This window comes from Caretta caretta, chromosome 8, assembly GCF_965140235.1.
Source record: "Caretta caretta isolate rCarCar2 chromosome 8, rCarCar1.hap1, whole genome shotgun sequence".
NCBI classification, from domain to species: domain Eukaryota; kingdom Metazoa; phylum Chordata; order Testudines; family Cheloniidae; genus Caretta; species Caretta caretta.
In genome coordinates this window covers 89,938,265-89,956,920 of record NC_134213.1, presented here as the reverse complement: position 1 = coordinate 89,956,920, position 18,656 = coordinate 89,938,265, and the positions used below count along the sequence as shown (strand labels likewise).

Below are 18,656 nucleotides of genomic sequence, written 5' to 3'. Positions count from 1 at the left end.
CGGAAACAAAGACAGTAACTAAGCGTTTGGGAGAACTCATGAAGTGCAAGTTAGCTGATCTTCAACAGTCATTAGAAGGGTACTGTAATTATAATTAAAGATATAAAATGCATTCTGAAATGCATGGCGCCCTTGTAAAGTATGATGCAAACATACCCTAGTGCTGTTAGGTGATTCTTGAATTTACAGTTTTTGGAATTAGCTTGAGTTGTTAAATCATTATGCTTGATGCAAAATGTGATAGAGGCTGTTTATACCTGAGGGTGGGGGCTATTCATTTGATGTATGTTTGAACTTCAGTCCTCTTATTCAGGCTTAGAAAGAATGCCTTCATCTAGTACAGGAAAATAGGCATTACATTTTCTGAAGATAGTAGTGCAAATTGCAAACATTACATCTGAGATCTAGCTTTTGAACAAAGTTTTCAACAAAACTTTTTTTGTCAGAAATGCTGATTTGTCAAAATGGATTTTTCCCCCCACGGGAATGGATAATTTTCAATTATTTTTTTCAACTAAAAAAAGTTTTGAAATTGTGGAAACAAAATATTTTGACATTTTCAAAAGAAAAAAATCTGGTTTTCTGGTTCATAACAAGTTTTCATTTAAAAATTAAGCTACTTAGAGTTTTAAAAAATGGTCAAAACCAAAACAAAACATTTAAAAAATTACTGAAACAAAACTGCAGTTGACCCAAACCTGTGTGTGTGTATGCAAAAATCATTACCTACCTAGCAGGAGTCTGATTTGTCTTGCATACCTCAAGTTTCACCTCACTTAAAAACTACTTGCTTACAAAATCACACATAAAAATACAGAAGTGTCACAGCATGCTATTACTGACAAATTGCCTACTATCTCATTTTTAGCATACAATTATAAATCAATTGGAATATAAATTGTACTTACATTTCAGTGTATAATATATAGAGCAGTATAAACAAGTCATTGTCTGTATGAAATTTTAGTTTGTACTGACTTCCCTAGTGCTTTTTATGTAGCCAGTTGTAAAACTAGACAAATATCTAGATGAAAGACCTAATACGCCCAGGGCTACATGTACTCCTGGTTGAGAACCACTGGTCTAGACCCTCTCAAAGTTCAGGGATGTTCAAGGGGATTGGGTCTGACCTGTCTCTTGTTTACACTACATAGAGATGTTTCAGAGTAACAGCCGTGTTAGTCTGTAGTCGCAAAAAGAAAAGGAGTACTTGTGGCACCTTAGAGACTAACCAATTTATTTGAGCATGAGCTTTTGTGAGCTACAGCTCACTTCATCGGATGCATACAGGGGGTGAGGGGGTGAGAGAACCTGGATTTGTGCAGGAAATGGCCCACCTTGATTATCATGCACATTGTGAAGAGAGTTGTCACTTTGGATGGGCTATTACCAGCAGGAGAGTGAGTTTGTGTGTGGGGGGGTGGAGGGTGAGAAAACCTGGATTTGTGCTGGAAATGGCCCAACTTGTGCTGGAAATGGCCCACTTTAGATAAGCTATTTATTACCAGCAGGACAGTGGGGTGGGAGGAGGTATTGTTTCATGATCTCTGTGTGTATATAATGTCTGCTGCAGTTTCCACGGTATGCATCCGATGAAGTGAGCTGTAGCTCACGAAAGCTCATGCTCAAATAAATTGGTTAGTCTCTAAGGTGCCACAAGTCCTCCTTTTCTTTTTGCGACTACATAGAGAAGAAGTAGTCACAGAATTCAGATCATTATCAGATATGTACTATGAAAATAGACTGTCATCAGTTTTAACAATCTACTTCACCCCTCCATACCCAGGGTCAGATTAAGGCATGGGCTTTAGGGGCTGCAGCCCAGGGCCCCGGCTCAAGGGGGGCTCCGCAAAATAAATCACAGGCAGTGATCTCCAGGCCTCCAAAAGGGGCGTTCAGGCAGACTGCCTGCCTGCTGTGGCCCCATGCCGCTCCCGGAAGCAGCTGGCACATCTCTGCGGCCCCTGGCGGGAAGGGAGGCAGTTCCACATGCTGCCCCTGCCCCAGCACGGTCCTCACAGCTCCCATTGGCTGGAAACCAGACAGTGGGAGCTAGGGGGGTGGCACGTGTGGGCAGAGCAGGGAGACACGCTGTCCCCCTCCCCACAAGGGGTTGCAGAGATGCGCTAGGAGCCAGCCGCTTCTTGGAGCAGCGTGGGGCTATGGCTGGCAGGCAGGCAGCCTGCCTGAGCCCTGCTGTGCTGCTGGCTGAGAGCGTAGTAAGCCCCTCCCAGCCGGAGCCTACAACTTGCACCCCCTCCTGCACCCCAATCCCCTGCTCCAACCCCCTCCTGCACCAAACTCCCTCCCAGGAAAAAGGAGGGAGCCCCACAAAATCTAATAGCCCCGGGGGCCCACCGGAGAGTTAATCCAGCTTGTCCATACCCTGAAATCCTCTTCCCTTGCTCCTTTGTTCTCTGAAATGAATAATTATAATCAAAATTGATTATTCTGCCTCACAAATACAGTGTTAACAGTCTAGAGGAACAGTTGTACTTATTTAATACTCCGTATGTAAGTTTGACAATCTGATGCTTTAGCCTTGCCAGCACTAAAGCCTAGCCAGTTTCCAAATAACATCCTCAATCCCCAGGAGACCTCCTTTGTTGGTATGACTCCCCACTGTCTCCAACACAGGCCAGTGCCCATTAGGCATCATCTAACCTTTTAAAAAAAAATCTGGCTTTTGTGGCGGTTTGACCTTTTTGTGGTGGCTTGACCATTTTGAACTTCTTCATTCTCAGACATTTCAGTCATGCTGTTTTAGGGTGTGGCTTAAGTAAATAATTGCTCAAGGGCAGGTTCAAAAAGTGAATAATTATTTGAGGGCAGGGCTAAAAAGTGAATAATTGTTAAAAGACGAGAGGCCTTGCCTGAATGGGAATGAAGTGAGGTAACTGGACATGAATAGTATCAGTAAGGATTTGTGTAATTTCTGAGAGCAAAATCTTTGATTTTGGGGGCGCTGTGATTAGTAGTACTTTTGCCTTTAGAAAAGGAGGGATCTTTGATCTTTGGAAAAGTTCAGTTCCTGGTCCAGCTTGGGCCCAACTCTAAGCCCTGATTCTGATCTCACAACAATTTTATACAGTGTAAGTCAATTGGCTTCAATGGAGGTACTCCTGACTTGCCCAATATGTGTGAGAGAGACAGGCCCCTCTAAACTCTTCATCAAAACTTCCATTTCAGTTTGCCTGTTTAAAATAAGCAAGACAGTGATAACGCTCAGAAAAATGAGGGGGAAAAGAAGCAAAATGAACATTTTAAAAAAGAGAGAAATGTTCAGGAAACTTAATAGTATTTAGGGATTTGTTCTTTGTTTCAAGTAGGAATCTTTGAACAATATTCTTCCTCTCCGTCTGTCTCCCTCTCCAGTTCGTGGTAATGTTGATACTCTTTCTGGTATTGTGTACTTTTTCTGACTCTTTGTTTGAGCTTATTGTGCAGCCAAATATGGAATTTAGCAGTGTTAGGAGTTTCGTTCTTCATCACATTCACAAACACACTGCTAATCAATGCCAACTCTTCACACATGTTCTGTCCTTTGGGTTCCCTTCTCACATGGAAGTCCCAAGCTAGCTCTCAGTAGGGCATACATGAATCATAGTGCTGTTGGGTTATCAAAAGGAAAATGGAGACAGTTTGTGAGGCACGCTCAAATAGAATGCCTTAGAGAGAGACTGCTCTGACTAGTGGGCCTCTGCTGTATAGTTAAAAAAAACAAACAAACTTATTGCTCTTGTAGCACAGCTGGGAAAACACTGCACACACACAAATATTCCGCAAATTATTTGCCTGTGTTAGAATGATTTTTCATTACAATGTATTTACATTCATTAGGACATTCCATATGTTTTTAGATGGCAGTATTAGGTGCATTTTCATGTTGGGAGGACCAGCTGCCACTGTTTTTCATACAGCATTTTAAGAGATACAAAGCCACGTCTTACTGGACTCTATTTACACTTTATGCTTCATCTTATAAAGCAAACAGACTTTTGCTGTTTAAGAGTTGCCAGAGTTTTTCTCATTATGCACATCTAGGAAAAGCCATTTCAGGGTTCAGAATTATTTTAATTTCCCAGAGCTAGTTTTCCTGCCTTGTGAAAGCCCTGTGAAGTTGCTTAAATAAAGACTGCAGGATATGAATCACAGATTTCAATTTAATTTAAATTCTAGGTATACCCATTAAACAACAGTAGCTTTCTCACTCTCACACTCCCTTTGTTAAATGATAAACACATTTGCCTCTTGGTCTTCTGTCTAAAGATGTAGGATCCAACTGAGGCAAAATCACCTAAAAGATAAGTGCCAGTTTTCCCCAGTCCGGCTCTTGGGAGTGACTTTGGAGAAAAGCTTTAAGCTCCTTCCTGTCTAAATGCACTGTTTAATGAGAGAACGAAAAGAGCCATGAAGCCTGAATACATACGTTAATTGGCAGCTGAGGGAGGCGAGAACACTCTGGCTATCAAGCATTAAGACCCCAACTATATTCCATTTTCACTGCTGCAGGTTTAGGGATTAAAGGTCCTGAGATTTGAGAGCAGTGCAGTGTGGGAGGCGGGGAATTCACTAGCATGCACCATCCTCTCCACATGGGCAGCTTCATAAATAGCTAATGAAGAGCGGGAGTGATTATTTGGTTTGTGGTTTCTATCGTGGGCTCTTTCTGCTACACTGGTCAGCTTCCTTTGGCACCAGTGGCTTTGTCAACGTGCTTGCATAGGTATGACTGATCAAAGATTTTGGTATAAGACCTTCCGCCTTCTGGAGCATTGGTTTCTCTCCAGACCATAGATATTGTAAGTTGTATCAGGCCTTTCTTTAATTAAGACATTTTATGCCTGTAGTCTGCTTGCTTTAGTCATCTAATTATATTTTGCTGTTGCTTCCTGTCATTCAGTTCAGACTGGTACTCATCTTTCTTTTTTTTCCTGATCTTTGTTTTTCATTTTCTGAGCCAAGCTTCTAGTTAATTTCAGAAAACATTTTACACCTGTGGAACACTCTTAAAATGCCTTTGGAAAGCAAGCTGTTTAGTCTGTAGTAGAAAAATGCACTTTTCCCATTTAAAATTTTAATCTAAACTTATCATATTGAAGTGAGATTAGACAACTTTAATTAATTCCCTCCAAATTGCTGTTAATTTTTGGCCTAATCTTGTTGTCACTGAAGTCAGGGTGAATTTTGCTATTCAGTTCAATGGGTGCAGGATCATGCTTTTGGTTAGAACACATGACCATGTCAAATATGTTCTTATAAAACACCCATTCTACTGAGAAATGCTCAGTTGTGTTCTGTGTTACCTTTTACATGGTAGAAAGCACTTACCACGGATGGATACTATAGATAACACAATAGATAGTAATCTTCATTTGAGCTATCATGAGGGATTCTTGTTGGACTCTTGTCTTACTGGGAAATCAGGCTTTAGTAGATTTTGGCAGATAAATAATTTTGGCGTCAGACATCCTGTCAAAGGTTTTTGTGGTAAGTTAATAAGGCAGGTAACTAACATAAAGCACTACGCTAACAGGCTGAAGCAAGCTCTGGTTGTTTATATTCATTGTCCCGAAACAAGTGTTTTTACAGATAGGGAAGGGCAAAATGATTCAGATGAAACAGAAACTGACCCGAACATCCACCCAAATAAAACTGAAGTTTATAATCAAACAACCTGTTGTGCTATATTAACATTGTGTTTTATCTGTACAAATATTCAGTGTATTCTTTCTAATGATACACAGCATGCAATTATAAATCTTATCGATGCTTTTGCTTTTATGCTAATAAAAAGAAATGCTAATATTCCAACAAAAATCCTGTATGATACCAATCAGCTATGAAAGCACTGACCGAATGCATCTGCCATTTGTATTCATAGGCAGTAGATGTTTTATAGGACTTGTCTTCAACGGGAGGAAGCCTTTAAGCAGATTTAGCCCTGCAGGAATGGCATGTACTTTCTTAATGTGCTAGCAGACTCTCATGCATGTGCACCTTATAAACACATGACACATTTATTTTCAGGGAAGTCAAAATGGTGGTTTCGCCATGACCTTACTTTTTTCTTCAACATCAGTTGATAGGGTTTTTTTTTGTTAGACCCACCCAATTCTCAGGAGGTGAGTAACATGAGCCCCATGCCTAGCATGTGAATAGGGAAATTCAGACTCTCTTCTAAGCAATGATAATTCACAGTACGTTCACTATGCAAGATCTTGTTCCAGCCCTGTTATTATACATTTGCATATTTCAGCTTTCAATTGTCTGGAAATGATCCAGAAACTTGCTTTCTTTCTTCAAGGCAGGTTCTGATTCTTGCAGTGTTCCAGCTTTTTTATTATGTGTTTGCATGTTTTCATTTTCAGTTTTCTGGAAATGAGCTAGAAATACACACACGCTTCATGGTTCTGATCCTTGAAGGGGGACAGCAAATTTTACCAGTAAAACATTAACATTAGTCTATCTAGATCAGAGTGATTGATCACTTTAAGGGAGGAAACACTTAACTGATTTATGGCAACTTTTTCTTTAGGAATTGTGCTTTGAATTTATTATTGATTTTTAAATCATCATAATAAAATTGTGTAGACAAGTCTGCCATGAAATAATTCTTTTTTAAGTAGTTGCTTGAATGAAAAAACACCCCCTCTGAGTGCTGCAAGTTTCAGCACTGTAAAGTGGCAGTATGACAGTGCACCAGTGCTGGAGAAGTGAAGTTCTCCTACACAGCCTTTCCAGAGCCTGCGCCCCTTGGGCTTTTGGACTGGTACACTTGCATAAAAATTTCCCTAGGGCAGTTTCCAACCTGTCCTTAAAGGAAAGGAAACCACACACCTATATTGTAGAAGCAATATGTCAGCATTAACAGGGCTAGGAATGAAGCAAAGATTTGCATTTTAGATAGTGAAACATCTTTAGTTTTCCTTTATCTGTGAAAATAACATCGGAGAGTATTAAATGAATTATAATGAAAAGAATTACCAACAACAACAAAGACTCTGATAAGAAACTGGGGCTCAAATGCCCCAGTGAATACTTCAAAAGTGGTTCCAGTATCAATCAAGGAATGATTTAACGTCTGGCTGAGCTAATTTGGTTGAAATTACTTTTCTAGTCATTACAAGAAAACTCCACACAACCTGATTGCTTTTTCTCATCACTGTCCAGACGTTTTCAGAACACTGTTGTTCAGAAGGTCAGGTATTCTTCATGTTTGTTTGGGATCCGTAGGCTTTTCTTCATTATTTTACTTCTATTAAAATAACATGTATTCCTTTTTTAAAATCTACCCTTGAATTGCACGATCTGCTGATCAGGCATGGGATATGGAAAAGGAAGACCCAAGTTCTATTCCTGACACTGATTCCCTGTGTGACCATGGCCAAGTCACTTAACCTCACCATGGCTCAGTTCCCATCTGTAAAATGGGGATGATAATGCCTTCCTCTCTAAAATATATAGAGATGATCAGATGAAAGGCACTGTATAAATGCAAAGTATTGTTATTATTGATTACAGGGATGCAGCATTAACTCTAAATTCATTCACTAGTTCTTTGAAATGTGTACCATGCTGTACAAAACATACAGTACACAAAACCATTGGCATTTTCTCATTGCTTGTGTACATTCTGTTGGTTTTACCCTTTGCTGTCAGATTGGTTTAGCTAAGAAGTCACTGTAGAGATTTTAACATAACATCATTCCTTGATCTGTGCAGAGGAAGCAACATGCATTCTCCCTATTGGTACTACACACAAATGGCATACAGTAGAATCTCTCTGGAACATTTGACATCAAGTGAAGCTCAAGAAAAATCCAGAGTCCTAGAAAACAAACAGTTTATATATGTAGTAATTGCTTCTAAGTGTTATTTAATGTCCTCCTCATGCCTCACCGGGCTGTACATTTTTAACAATGTCACATTATTGAGGAAATTCTATGAATAAATTCATATTCCAGCTGTGTTCAGATAGTACACATGAGTAATCCCCTGTGTGTAACGAGGATGATAATTGTCATGGCTGGACTTGATCATGTTAATGTTTTTAGCAGTGTTACGGTACTGCTCACCAGTCATGTAAAGGTGCTGATTATAAGCCTGAAGAAGACTGTGGAATTTGCTCACTTAAAGCTGAGTGAACAGAGGAAAGGCATGGTTTTGTTGTTAAAGTTCAGAGATTAGAGTCAAAAGATCTGGGTTCTATCCCCTCTCTACTATAGACATCCTATGTGACCTTGGGCAAGTCCTTTAATCATTTTGTGCCTCAGCTCCCATCTGCAAAATGGGGATGATAATACCTTAGGGTTAGGGTTAGGGTTAGTACTTTTCTACATTATGGTAGCCGTGGTGCCAGGCTACATTTTTTAATGTCTACATAGTGCTTTAAGCTCCTCAGCTGTAATACACGATTCTGGATATGTACAAACTACTATCAAATCCAGTTGACACAACTTTGTTTGAAAATCATTTTTACAATCACCTGATTGTGGTGGTTCGTTTGTATAGACAAAGGCCCTGGTCCAGTAAAATCCTTCAAAACATGCTTAACTTGACGCTTGAAGTCTATGGGACTACTTCCATGCTTAAAGCTAAGCATGTGCTGAAATGCTTTGCTGGATTATGGCCAATGTGAATATGTAGTTTTCAAGCACTGAGATAGTCAGAACTCGTCTCTTTTATGAGAGCTTTACTGTTCCTTGTGATTACACAGATAGGTGTGTGTGCATTAATTCCTTATTTTTCTGTTTATAATTATTAAAAAAAAAACAAGTTTTGGCTTGGTAGTTCCTTGATTTTGGATCAAGAGACATTAACCTCGCTCAGCTGACATGAATCTTAAATGAGCTTTAGTAATTGAAAGTAATTCCCCAGCATGCCCACAGCCCTGGGATTCCTGACCTTCACATCAAGCATCATTCACACCTTCCCCTTGCCGGGATCTTATGACATATTCCTGAGTGAACTGATCATGTGCCAGAGACCGGTGACACTGTCACACCACATAAAGTTGCCTAAAGCCATGTGACAGTCTCCCTGCCTCCAGTCACTTTTAAAGTGAAAAATGCACACGTTTTTGCTTACCCGCATTTTCAGACACTGTGCTCTGAAGGTGTTGATCTGTTTCTCTCCATAAGCAGGCTGTGGGTGGTAGCCAGTTAGCTGATCTATCTTCAGTGCTTTTACTTTCACTTCTAGCCCACCCAATTGTTGATGATTCTTGCTATACTCTGATTAGTGGGTTCCTTGGTGCTATTCATTCGCCACGGGGAATCGGATTTGGACATTTGCAGGAATGGTTGTCTGTCTAAACCAACTATGGAGGACCCATCTGACCTTCAGTAGTTAAACTGGTCGAACGTTTTATGAACTAACCCATTACTGTCTGGAGAACACATCGGTACAGGTGGACAGATTGTCTAGAGGTAAACATAAAGATAAAGAGATGGTAAGGATAAGGAGTCCAACCAAATAATGCTTAAACTCCTACCATGCTGGCATTACGTGGTAAAAGGGAAGTGGCACCAGTTACTCAGCTTTTGGACGTGAGTAACTGAAAAATATTAAAAACAGATTTCATACTTTTATTTTTTCAAGTCTTAATCATTTGGAACAGGGGTTATTTGTGTGCAAGGGATGGAGAGAAGCTTTGTAAGCAGGTTCTGACCTATGGGTGGGTGCAAAGCCCAAGCTTTGGTGTGCAGACTTTGTATGTGTGTGTGCAGGAAGTACAGGGAGTTAGTGGAATAATAGGTGGAAGTTTCCTGTATTAAAAGAGAAAGAGGGAAACCTGTGATGTGTGCCAGGCAGAGTTGCGATAAACATGGGAGACATCCTGATTCCACAACTACCCCTAGAGATCTCTGTCAGCAGCTCGAAGCTGTTCATTCTCCCTTCCATACCTCAATCCATCACACTGGCATTTCAGCCTGGGTGGGACTTCTGTGATCTAGAGGCCTCTTGTGGCTCCTGGTTTGGCAGCATTTTGTAGACTGCCCTGATTAAAATGGAGTCTCCACTCTGGACTTTCCACAAGAGGCCTTTACATAACTGCTCAAAAATTGTTTTTTATTGAACCAACTTCTGTTGGTGAGAGAGACAAGCTTTACACAGAGCTCTCCTTCAAGTCAGAGCTCTGTGTAAGCTCACAAGCTTGTCTCTCTCACCAACAGAAGTTGGTCCAGTAAAAGATATTACCTCACCCACCTTGCCTCTCTAATATCTTGGGACTGACATGGCTAGAACACCACTGCAGTCAAAAATGTTTTGTTTTTTATTACCAAGTTTCAGTGGGATAGGCCTGCAGGGCACCAAAACCTATTGCAAGACCTCCTTATATGTGCTACTTGATAGTTCTGCTGAGTAGTACCCAGAAAATAGGCATATTATGACAAAGTCATTCAGTTTATTTAAGTATATTTCTGTGTGATGAAAGAACGATACTTTATATTTCACTAAATCCATCAGGGACATAAATATAGCCATTGTAAGCAGTTGGAAATTCTTATTTAATGAGTTGTTCACCAAAAACACAGTCTAGCAGTCTAGAGGTGGACGTTTGAAAACAGTTACCTGGAAAATCAGTTGTTGTGATTCTTTGGGCTTGTAAATATCACACAAAATAGTATGATTGCTCATGATTCTTTTTTTAAATCCAGTGTTTTAAAACTTTTTAGAAACTAGTTTTCGTTTTCCTTAAAGCAGTGTTAGAATTCTCAAACAGTATTAGAATTCTTGCAGCAAGGCTATTCTTGATGCTTCATTACAATCTGAAGGGAAGCCTCACAGTAAAGGAAGGAGATTATCATGTGGTACGGTTGCCATGTTACTGTGATATTCTTTTTTGCTGTACTTGAGTGCTTGTATATGGTGGGGGCAGAGGGTTACATTACAGCAGTAGGCTTCCCCTTTATGTATGTCCCCGAACACACTTGGAGAAAGTCATATGACATCATCCCAGTCAGCACTGATAACATTTATTCAAAGCAGTCAGAGAACAGAAATAATTTAAAACCTAAAATTTCACTTTTATTTTAGGAATCCTGTCGGATGATGTGTGACATCATACAGACAATAGACAACAATAAAATCCTAAAGCAGCATGAATATCTATAGTCACTAGTGATTTCTTATTCTGATTTACATCATATACACAGTAAATAGTGGTTTTCCTATGATTTCTCACTGACAGAACAAATTGTTTTCTAATCATTTAATTGCATTGCAACCTTAAATGTCAATGAAAATTCTGATTAAATCTATAAAATGGGATTGTGAATGCATTCATGTAGCAATTCAAAAGCAATTGATTGAAATTTTAAATTGTGCTTTGTAGACACACATTATAGGTTAAGGTCACTGATGTGCTTATGGTTGTAACAGAGGTAAAATGTATAGATATTGATAATTTATCATCTGAAAACATTCCCAGTTCCCTTTATCTCACTAGAGATCTGAAATGTGAATCAAAATCAGGGTTACTATGGAAGGAGTTAGCAATCCTGTTTTAAAAAAATCTCAGTGTGAACATTTTCACTGAAAATCATCTGTCTCTGAAATGATGAGGATTTTAAAACATATGCAGAGACTGAGATGAGGAGGCTGCTGCCTACTTTTGACTTATTTAAATATGCACAGGGCTTCCTCCATTTTAATCTTCCTTTTGAAAAACATGGCTGTATTGCTATAGCTGGCAAACCCCTCAAAAAACAACGTCATTTCTTCCCTGCATAGCGCAGCTGAGCCAGACTAATCTGGAGTGGGGACCCCCTTCAGCCGGCTAAGCAGCCAGGACTATTCATAATTCATAAGTGCTTCAAGCCATCTAGCTGAATGCAGTTCTTGCTTCTTCGTGCAATCCCTGATTTTATTATTCTGTTCTGCCAGCAAATAAACCCACATACAGCTTGTCTGCAAAGATTGACTGCAAAGCTTGACTTTGTCTTGGAGTAGCAAATACCATGTTTTTTCAAATCTTTTGGCTTTTATGAATATTAAGCTTTTTATTGACTGGAAAACTGGGACATCCTTGTTCTTGTGGAATTCCTCTACCTGACCTGTGAATTCTTCATAAGGGATTTGTTGATTCTGTTGTGGAGTTTTCCAAAATGCCTGAAGCAAACTATTTGTTATCTGTATCTTGGGGTTACATCAAGGTGGGTTAAGAATCTTGATATATTACAGATCTAGGATATAAAATACATAAAGCATATCCTGTTTAAGTTATTTATATACACTGTGTAGTAAGAGGTAACATACTGTAAATGCAACATACGTACATGTAGTGGTTTTTTTCCTTTTGATAATTCACTTCAGAGGACAGAATAATATTGCTCTAAAAATAGTTTAATTTGAAAATTAGAAATATCATTTTGTGCATATTAGGATGAAAAGATGTTTATAACCTGCAGTGTAATATTCTATATCCAAGCATACATGTTTTCTTCTTTAAATTTACAATATATTTTTCCTCTGTCATGCATTCCTAATGTATACAATTGCCTTTATTTTGCAAATATATAGCAAAACAGAGCAAATTTATATTTAAAATTTAGGCAGGATGTGGAATTGAAAACCAGTAGAGGACTTCAATTTTTAAGAGAAATTGCATAAAACATAGCCTTCTCCTTCATCAGGAAAACCTGATGTGCACATCCTGTTAGAAATTCATTATTGTCAGTTTAATATGACGGTAAGAAACTGCCAGTTCTGACGGTGCTGAATATTAGCTAAATTCAACCATATGGTGCTAACTATGTTCTAAATATCTACAGTTTATTTTTCAATATCTTGTTTATGGATTTGCATGTAATAAAGTTACAGTTAAATTAATGTAGAACGGCATTCAGAAAAATGACGGCTTTTTATTTATTTATTTTATTTCAACAGTTCAAAAGAATGCTAAACCGGGAGCTGACACACCTCTCAGAGATGAGCCGATCCGGGAACCAAGTGTCTGAATACATTTCAAACACTTTCCTCGGTAAGACATTTCACACCAAGCTTTCATATCCCACAGGAATAGGATTTCATGGAAAATAAATTAGCCACTAGCCTATACTTGTGTCCATTCTTTAAAATCGTTATCCTGTACAAAACATTGCTGAAATGTTTTCTTTTTGGGTAAGTGGCCTAGATTTCAAAGATATAATGGGGAAAAATAGAACAATGTTTGGGTAAGTATTTCCTCAAAATAAATAATTTCCTCTAAATCTAACAAAATGCTTCTGTTTTCAAAAAGATTTCACGAACCTACTGTTAGCGGCATTATGCATGGTTTTCTTTTGACCTTATGTAAAGGACAAGGTCACACACATACTGCTGAATACTTCCCTTCTTTGCACGTCTTTTGTCATATAATTGCATAATTGCCCTCTCAGACAGTAAACAGCCTTGTCTTAGTCATTTTCTATTCCACTATTTATATATTTATGAATTTACCACTGCTAATTCTGATCCTGAAAACGTTTACACCCAAGAATAACTTTTCTCACATTTGTAGTTCTGTTGAAACTGTTGGGTTATGGACATGAATCAGGTGTTTAAAGGGTTGGACCCTATGTGATTGCATTATATTTGTTATACAACATGTAATTTGCTGTAAATGTTTCACATTCAGTTTTAGAATTTGTAAGTATTCTTAAAGAGGAGAAGTTCAGCAAAATACCGATGCAACACTTAAGTCCCACTTAAGCCCTTAACACTAAGTGGTGCATTAGACCTTATATGGAACCTCTGTATTGGAGTGAAGACACACACAAATATTCCTGGCCAGATATTGTAAAACAATTCCCTATGTCAGTTAAACGCTTACACTTGGATCAAGGTACGGCATTATTTTGGACATAGCACATCGTTATTAATAATCAGTATAATTGTTTGGAGCTCCCTTATGGAAATCTGTTGGCTCTGTTTTATCAAGCTGCCTCGTCAGGACACCCAGAATATTAAATAGTGCCAAAAGTAGAGCAGGACTAGGTAGCTGAAATCCAACAATCTACTTCTGAAGCTGGAAAGTATGCAATGTGCTGCATTATAGTGGACTCATTTTCATCAGTGGCATTTACAGATTCTTCCTGATGTATTTTTTGCAAGTGAGAATCTTACTGCTCATCACTGTTTGTCACTAGGAGAGAACACAAATGGAACACAACTCCAGAAGATGTCTTGCTACTTATTCTATAATGGTGATATTCACTCCAGTCCGCAAGGGAACGTAGGGGCCACCAAACGACTTAAGCCCTGCATCAGTGTTGTATGTGGAGCAGAGGGCTGTGTGTACTGGGGAGAATTATAGGTTGATTGTTCATTTTAAAAATAAATAAATAAAGCTTTTACATTTTTTAAATTAGCAAAAAAAGGGATCTAGGTGTGTCCTTAGATTTCTAGATGAACCGTACTTCTAGGATGGGGATTGCTTGTTAATGTCTGCCAAAAAAAGGGACCCAAGTGTATTCTTAGATTTCTAGATGAACCGTACTTCTAGGATGGGGGTTGCTTGTTCATGTCTGCCAAAAAAAGAAAACACTGCTTCTTCGCTTCCCTAAATTAAACAGGAGAACGGTTTTGTAATGTTCAGAATGCGCAAAGGAACAAATATGGCTATGAACAGCTCACGGTATGAATAAGGTGCATGATGTATCGTAGCCTTGATTAGCCAGAGGGCCAAATTCACTATTGGCTCAAGCAGGTGCTGTAGAGTAAGTCCTTTGGGAACTGTAGAGATGCCACATTCGCTCTGCCTTTCTTTAGGTCAAATTTGCCTCTAATGGCCCAGTCCTGAAGCCCTTATTTAGTCAATGGGCATTCTGCCAGAGTAAGGGCAGCAGGTTTTGGATCCATATCAGTGACCAAACGGGGGGGCTGAGAGGGGTATATTCTTACCCCTATCTTGGCCTTCTCTAGATGAATTTACAACAACCCAAAATGGTTTTTCACTATATGCCATCCTCTGCAGTGACAAACTGTATAGCTGCTCCCTTTCTTTCTCATCTCATCAGAGAATTATAGCCACGTGGAACTGCAACATCTGTTTCTGTGCCATTTGTGTACTACAGAAGTTCTAAATATAGACCTACAATATAGAATGTGATTTTTTTTTAAGTAATTTATTTTCAACTTCAGCATGAATCCAATTCCAAATGAGAGTGTTTCTTTTTTGTGACTGGTAATTATAGGATTAGTGATAACACTTAATGACAGGCTTCCATACAGTAAACATTAAGGGCCCAACCCTGCACCATTGGAATACTCACGTGAGAGAGCTGCAGGGCCAGACCCTGATTTTGTATTTGCTTTCTAGAGATGTGATTCTCATCTCAGATACTTGGACTTCTCCTGCAGCATATTTTACAGCTTTTGAGTGGTAGCTAATTTTACGAGTAATATATACTCATAGACTGCCTTTAAGAACACATGGAACAGACACTCTGGGGAACAAATTGCTAAACCTTAGGTAGCTGACCACAGAGTTATAGAGGAGATGACAGTCACTTGCTCAGGTGATCACATGTTCTGGATGGTTTAAAGGGGACCACAAGTAGGACTGATGGAAAACAATAAAAACTCGGTGGGAGAGGGAATTATAACAGTGCTCAGAAACTGTAATATGTGGTGTTGAAGGTACAGAATATCTGTCTGCACCTTTTTTATATTTTAAAATCAATGAACTAGTTACAATACCGGCCTGTTAAGTGGCAGGTATCCAGTGTCAGTACTGTAAATCAAGGTAAAAAATATACATACTTAAACTCAAGTAGAATATTTTCATAAGTAGTAATACTTTGTGGTGGCCACTTAGCAACATGAGTATACTATACATAGCTAGATCACTAAGCTTAAAACCTTTTACTGTTAAGAACAGGTTTTTATTTTTATTGTTTCTTGATCTCCATCATTATTCTGTATCAGCAAATTCGACCTGTCAGAAGGATTTTTCTCAAAATTCACAAAATTCATGAGTTTAGTTATTTTATCAAGTAACAAGGTTTTGTTTAGGATCTTCATTTTCCCCTGAACCACTCAACCATTGCTAAGGAGATTGTATATAGGAAAGTCCTTCTGTTGGTCCAGTGCCTACTCGCAAGGAAACACCCACTGATGCCAAATCAGCAGTCATTGTGAATAATGTCTTTCTTCTTAATTGCAATGTTGCAGACACAGTAGTAGTTCTGATTACACAGATCTTTAATTAAGCAAAGGAAAGCACAGCTAATGCCTTAGCTCCTTTAGAGATGATCAGATGTGCAAAAGTGCAACGGGATTATAATCTATTTCACCAGTGCAGGAAAACTGCGCCCTACAAAAGCCATGTGCCATTCTTTCTCCATTTTAATCCAATAAATAAATTATTTGTGTTCCCTTAAATGAAAGGCGATAACTAATGATGTAAATAGATTTATTTATTAAAACAAATCAAAGCAGGCCAAATTCTCTCCCCAGTTACTTGTGCTCAACTCCCATTGAAGTCAATAATAGTTCTACACATATCTGAGGACATAAATTAGTTCAGTGCACTGTATGACACTTTGTTCATTTTTAATGATTGGAATTAATCTAAAGGGTGAACATTGTATTATACAAACAGTATTAGGCTATTGCCCAAATTAAGCAAAGTTGGTGTCAGCAGGCATAAAGGATAACTGCATGGTGTACCGTGCCCCAGCAAAGCCCAAAGGGAAGGTTCATCACAATGGAGGGCAGACAGCGATTATGTTGCTGTCCTGCACTAGGTTTAGATCAGGAGAGGCCGTCTTTAAAATACACTAGGCCTCTGGGGTGAATCTGTGTGTGGAACGACTAAATCAGCCCAGATTTTGCTACCCTGGACACATCCTTCTTTCACATTCAGTGGCAGCTCCACTCACAAGAGGAGAGAGTCAGCTGTTTCTGACAGCCTGCTATTCTCATCAGGGGCCAAATTCTCTTCTGGTGTAACTACCCTGACACTAGTAAAGTTACACCAACAGTGAATTTGACCCTCTCTTCCTAGGATCACTAACATCCTTTACAGCAGCATAAGATCTTAGATCAGCATTTGTGCTACGAGTGGATTTAGACCTGAGTGTATAAGCCTTTCATGATTAATGATTACTATGTTAAAGACACTGGTAATGAGCAATAACGTCTTAATTTACAATAATCATTGCTTGCTTGAATGTAGTATTTCAAATTCAATGTGATTTTTAATGGTTTATTAAAATACTCAGGAGTGATTGTAAAGTAGGTTACAAGGTTCTAAAATTATCATGTGCATAAAATGAAAACTTAATGGAGCACCTCCAAATGGTTGATTTTAAAGTGAAAGTTTGCTGTGTCCTGATTCTGTGTAGTTGAATCATTTCACCTTTTTTCTTTCACAGACAAACAAAATGATGTGGAGATTCCCTCTCCCACACAGAAAGACAGAGAGAAGAAGAAAAAACAGCAGCTCATGACACAGATCAGTGGAGTGAAAAAATTAATGCATAGTTCAAGCTTAAACAACACCAGCATTTCACGGTTTGGTGTGAAAACAGAAAAGGAAGACCATCTGGCCAAGGTGTGTATAATTCTTGTACATAAACGTCCTTGCAGTTATATCATTCTGGATCTTCGCTGAAGCTGGAAAGAGAGAGAAGATGGTGGTGTTTACTAGCTTTAGCATTAAAATGGGAGCCAGGTCTTATGGGTTCTTGTCTCATCTGTTTGAACTAGTAGAGCGAGTCACTTATCCTAGCCTGACAGCCTCTTTTGTAAAATGGGAATAAATATTACCTACCTGACAAGAGTTTTGTGAGTCTTAATTAATGTTTTCAATGGGAGTTGAATCAGGCCCCAAAAGCATATTTTTAGCTGTGTATAGGCCTTTGAAATTTAATCAGAATAGTTTAAAAGATCAGAAAGAGGAAGGTGTGACTAAGTAGTTCTGAACCATAAAGTCTTAAGTATCGAGGGTAGCCGTGTTAGTCTGTATCCACAAAAACAACGAGGAGTCCGGTGGCACCTTAAAGACTAACATCTGAAGAAGTGGGTTTTTTACCCACGAAAGCTTATGCCCAAATAAATCTGTTAGTCTTTAAGGTGCCACCAGACTCCTCGTTGTTTTTGTAAAGTCTTAGGCATTGGTGAACACAGCTCAGCCATGTCTACTATTGGCCACTTTGCCTTTGTCTTCTCGCTGGGGTTTCCTGCGGCTACAGGAGACATAGCTCTGAAAATAATTCTCTAATGACTCAATGCAGTGTGTTCTCCACTGAACAGTGGTTTGACATAGAATCTTCAGTGTTACTCTACACTTCATGTACTTTGATAATTACCAGTTAATATTAATTATCATATTATTAAACTTTCAGAAAATACTGAAGGGTTGATTAAACTGATAGCTATGATAGTGTGTGGTACATGCTCCCACGTGCATTTTTAAAGTATTTTAACTATTCTCTTTTATTGTTTTTGTTTTTCTATAGGAGTTGGAGGATCTAAATAAATGGGGTCTTAACATATTTAATGTTGCAAGATATTCACACAGCAGGCCCCTCACCTGTATTATGTATGCCATATTTCAGGTTAGAGATTCTACATGCATTTGTTATTCTTTTACAACACTTGTATGGTTTCTGATTGTTTTCTGGTTTGTTAACTCCTAAAATATGTGTATGAGGAGACCTTTG

General features: G+C 38.8%; 1 protein-coding gene across 5 annotated transcripts in view; it reads left to right on the top strand.

Moving 5' to 3' along the window:
* The window catches only part of PDE4B (phosphodiesterase 4B), a 404,634-nt gene that overhangs the window by 372,905 nt on the left and 13,073 nt on the right, over positions 1–18,656 (top strand). For 4 of the 5 annotated variants that reach the window (XM_048861443.2, XM_075131780.1, XM_048861444.2 and 1 more), the window contains 3 exons: positions 12,895–12,988; positions 17,367–17,545; positions 18,453–18,551. In XM_048861443.2, coding sequence (XP_048717400.2) covers positions 12,895–12,988; positions 17,367–17,545; positions 18,453–18,551 — 372 coding nt within the window. Of the gene's footprint in view, positions 1–11,746; positions 12,162–12,894; positions 12,989–17,366; positions 17,546–18,452; positions 18,552–18,656 lie in introns of those variants that run through there. The other variant, XM_048861445.2, reaches the window with a different exon arrangement.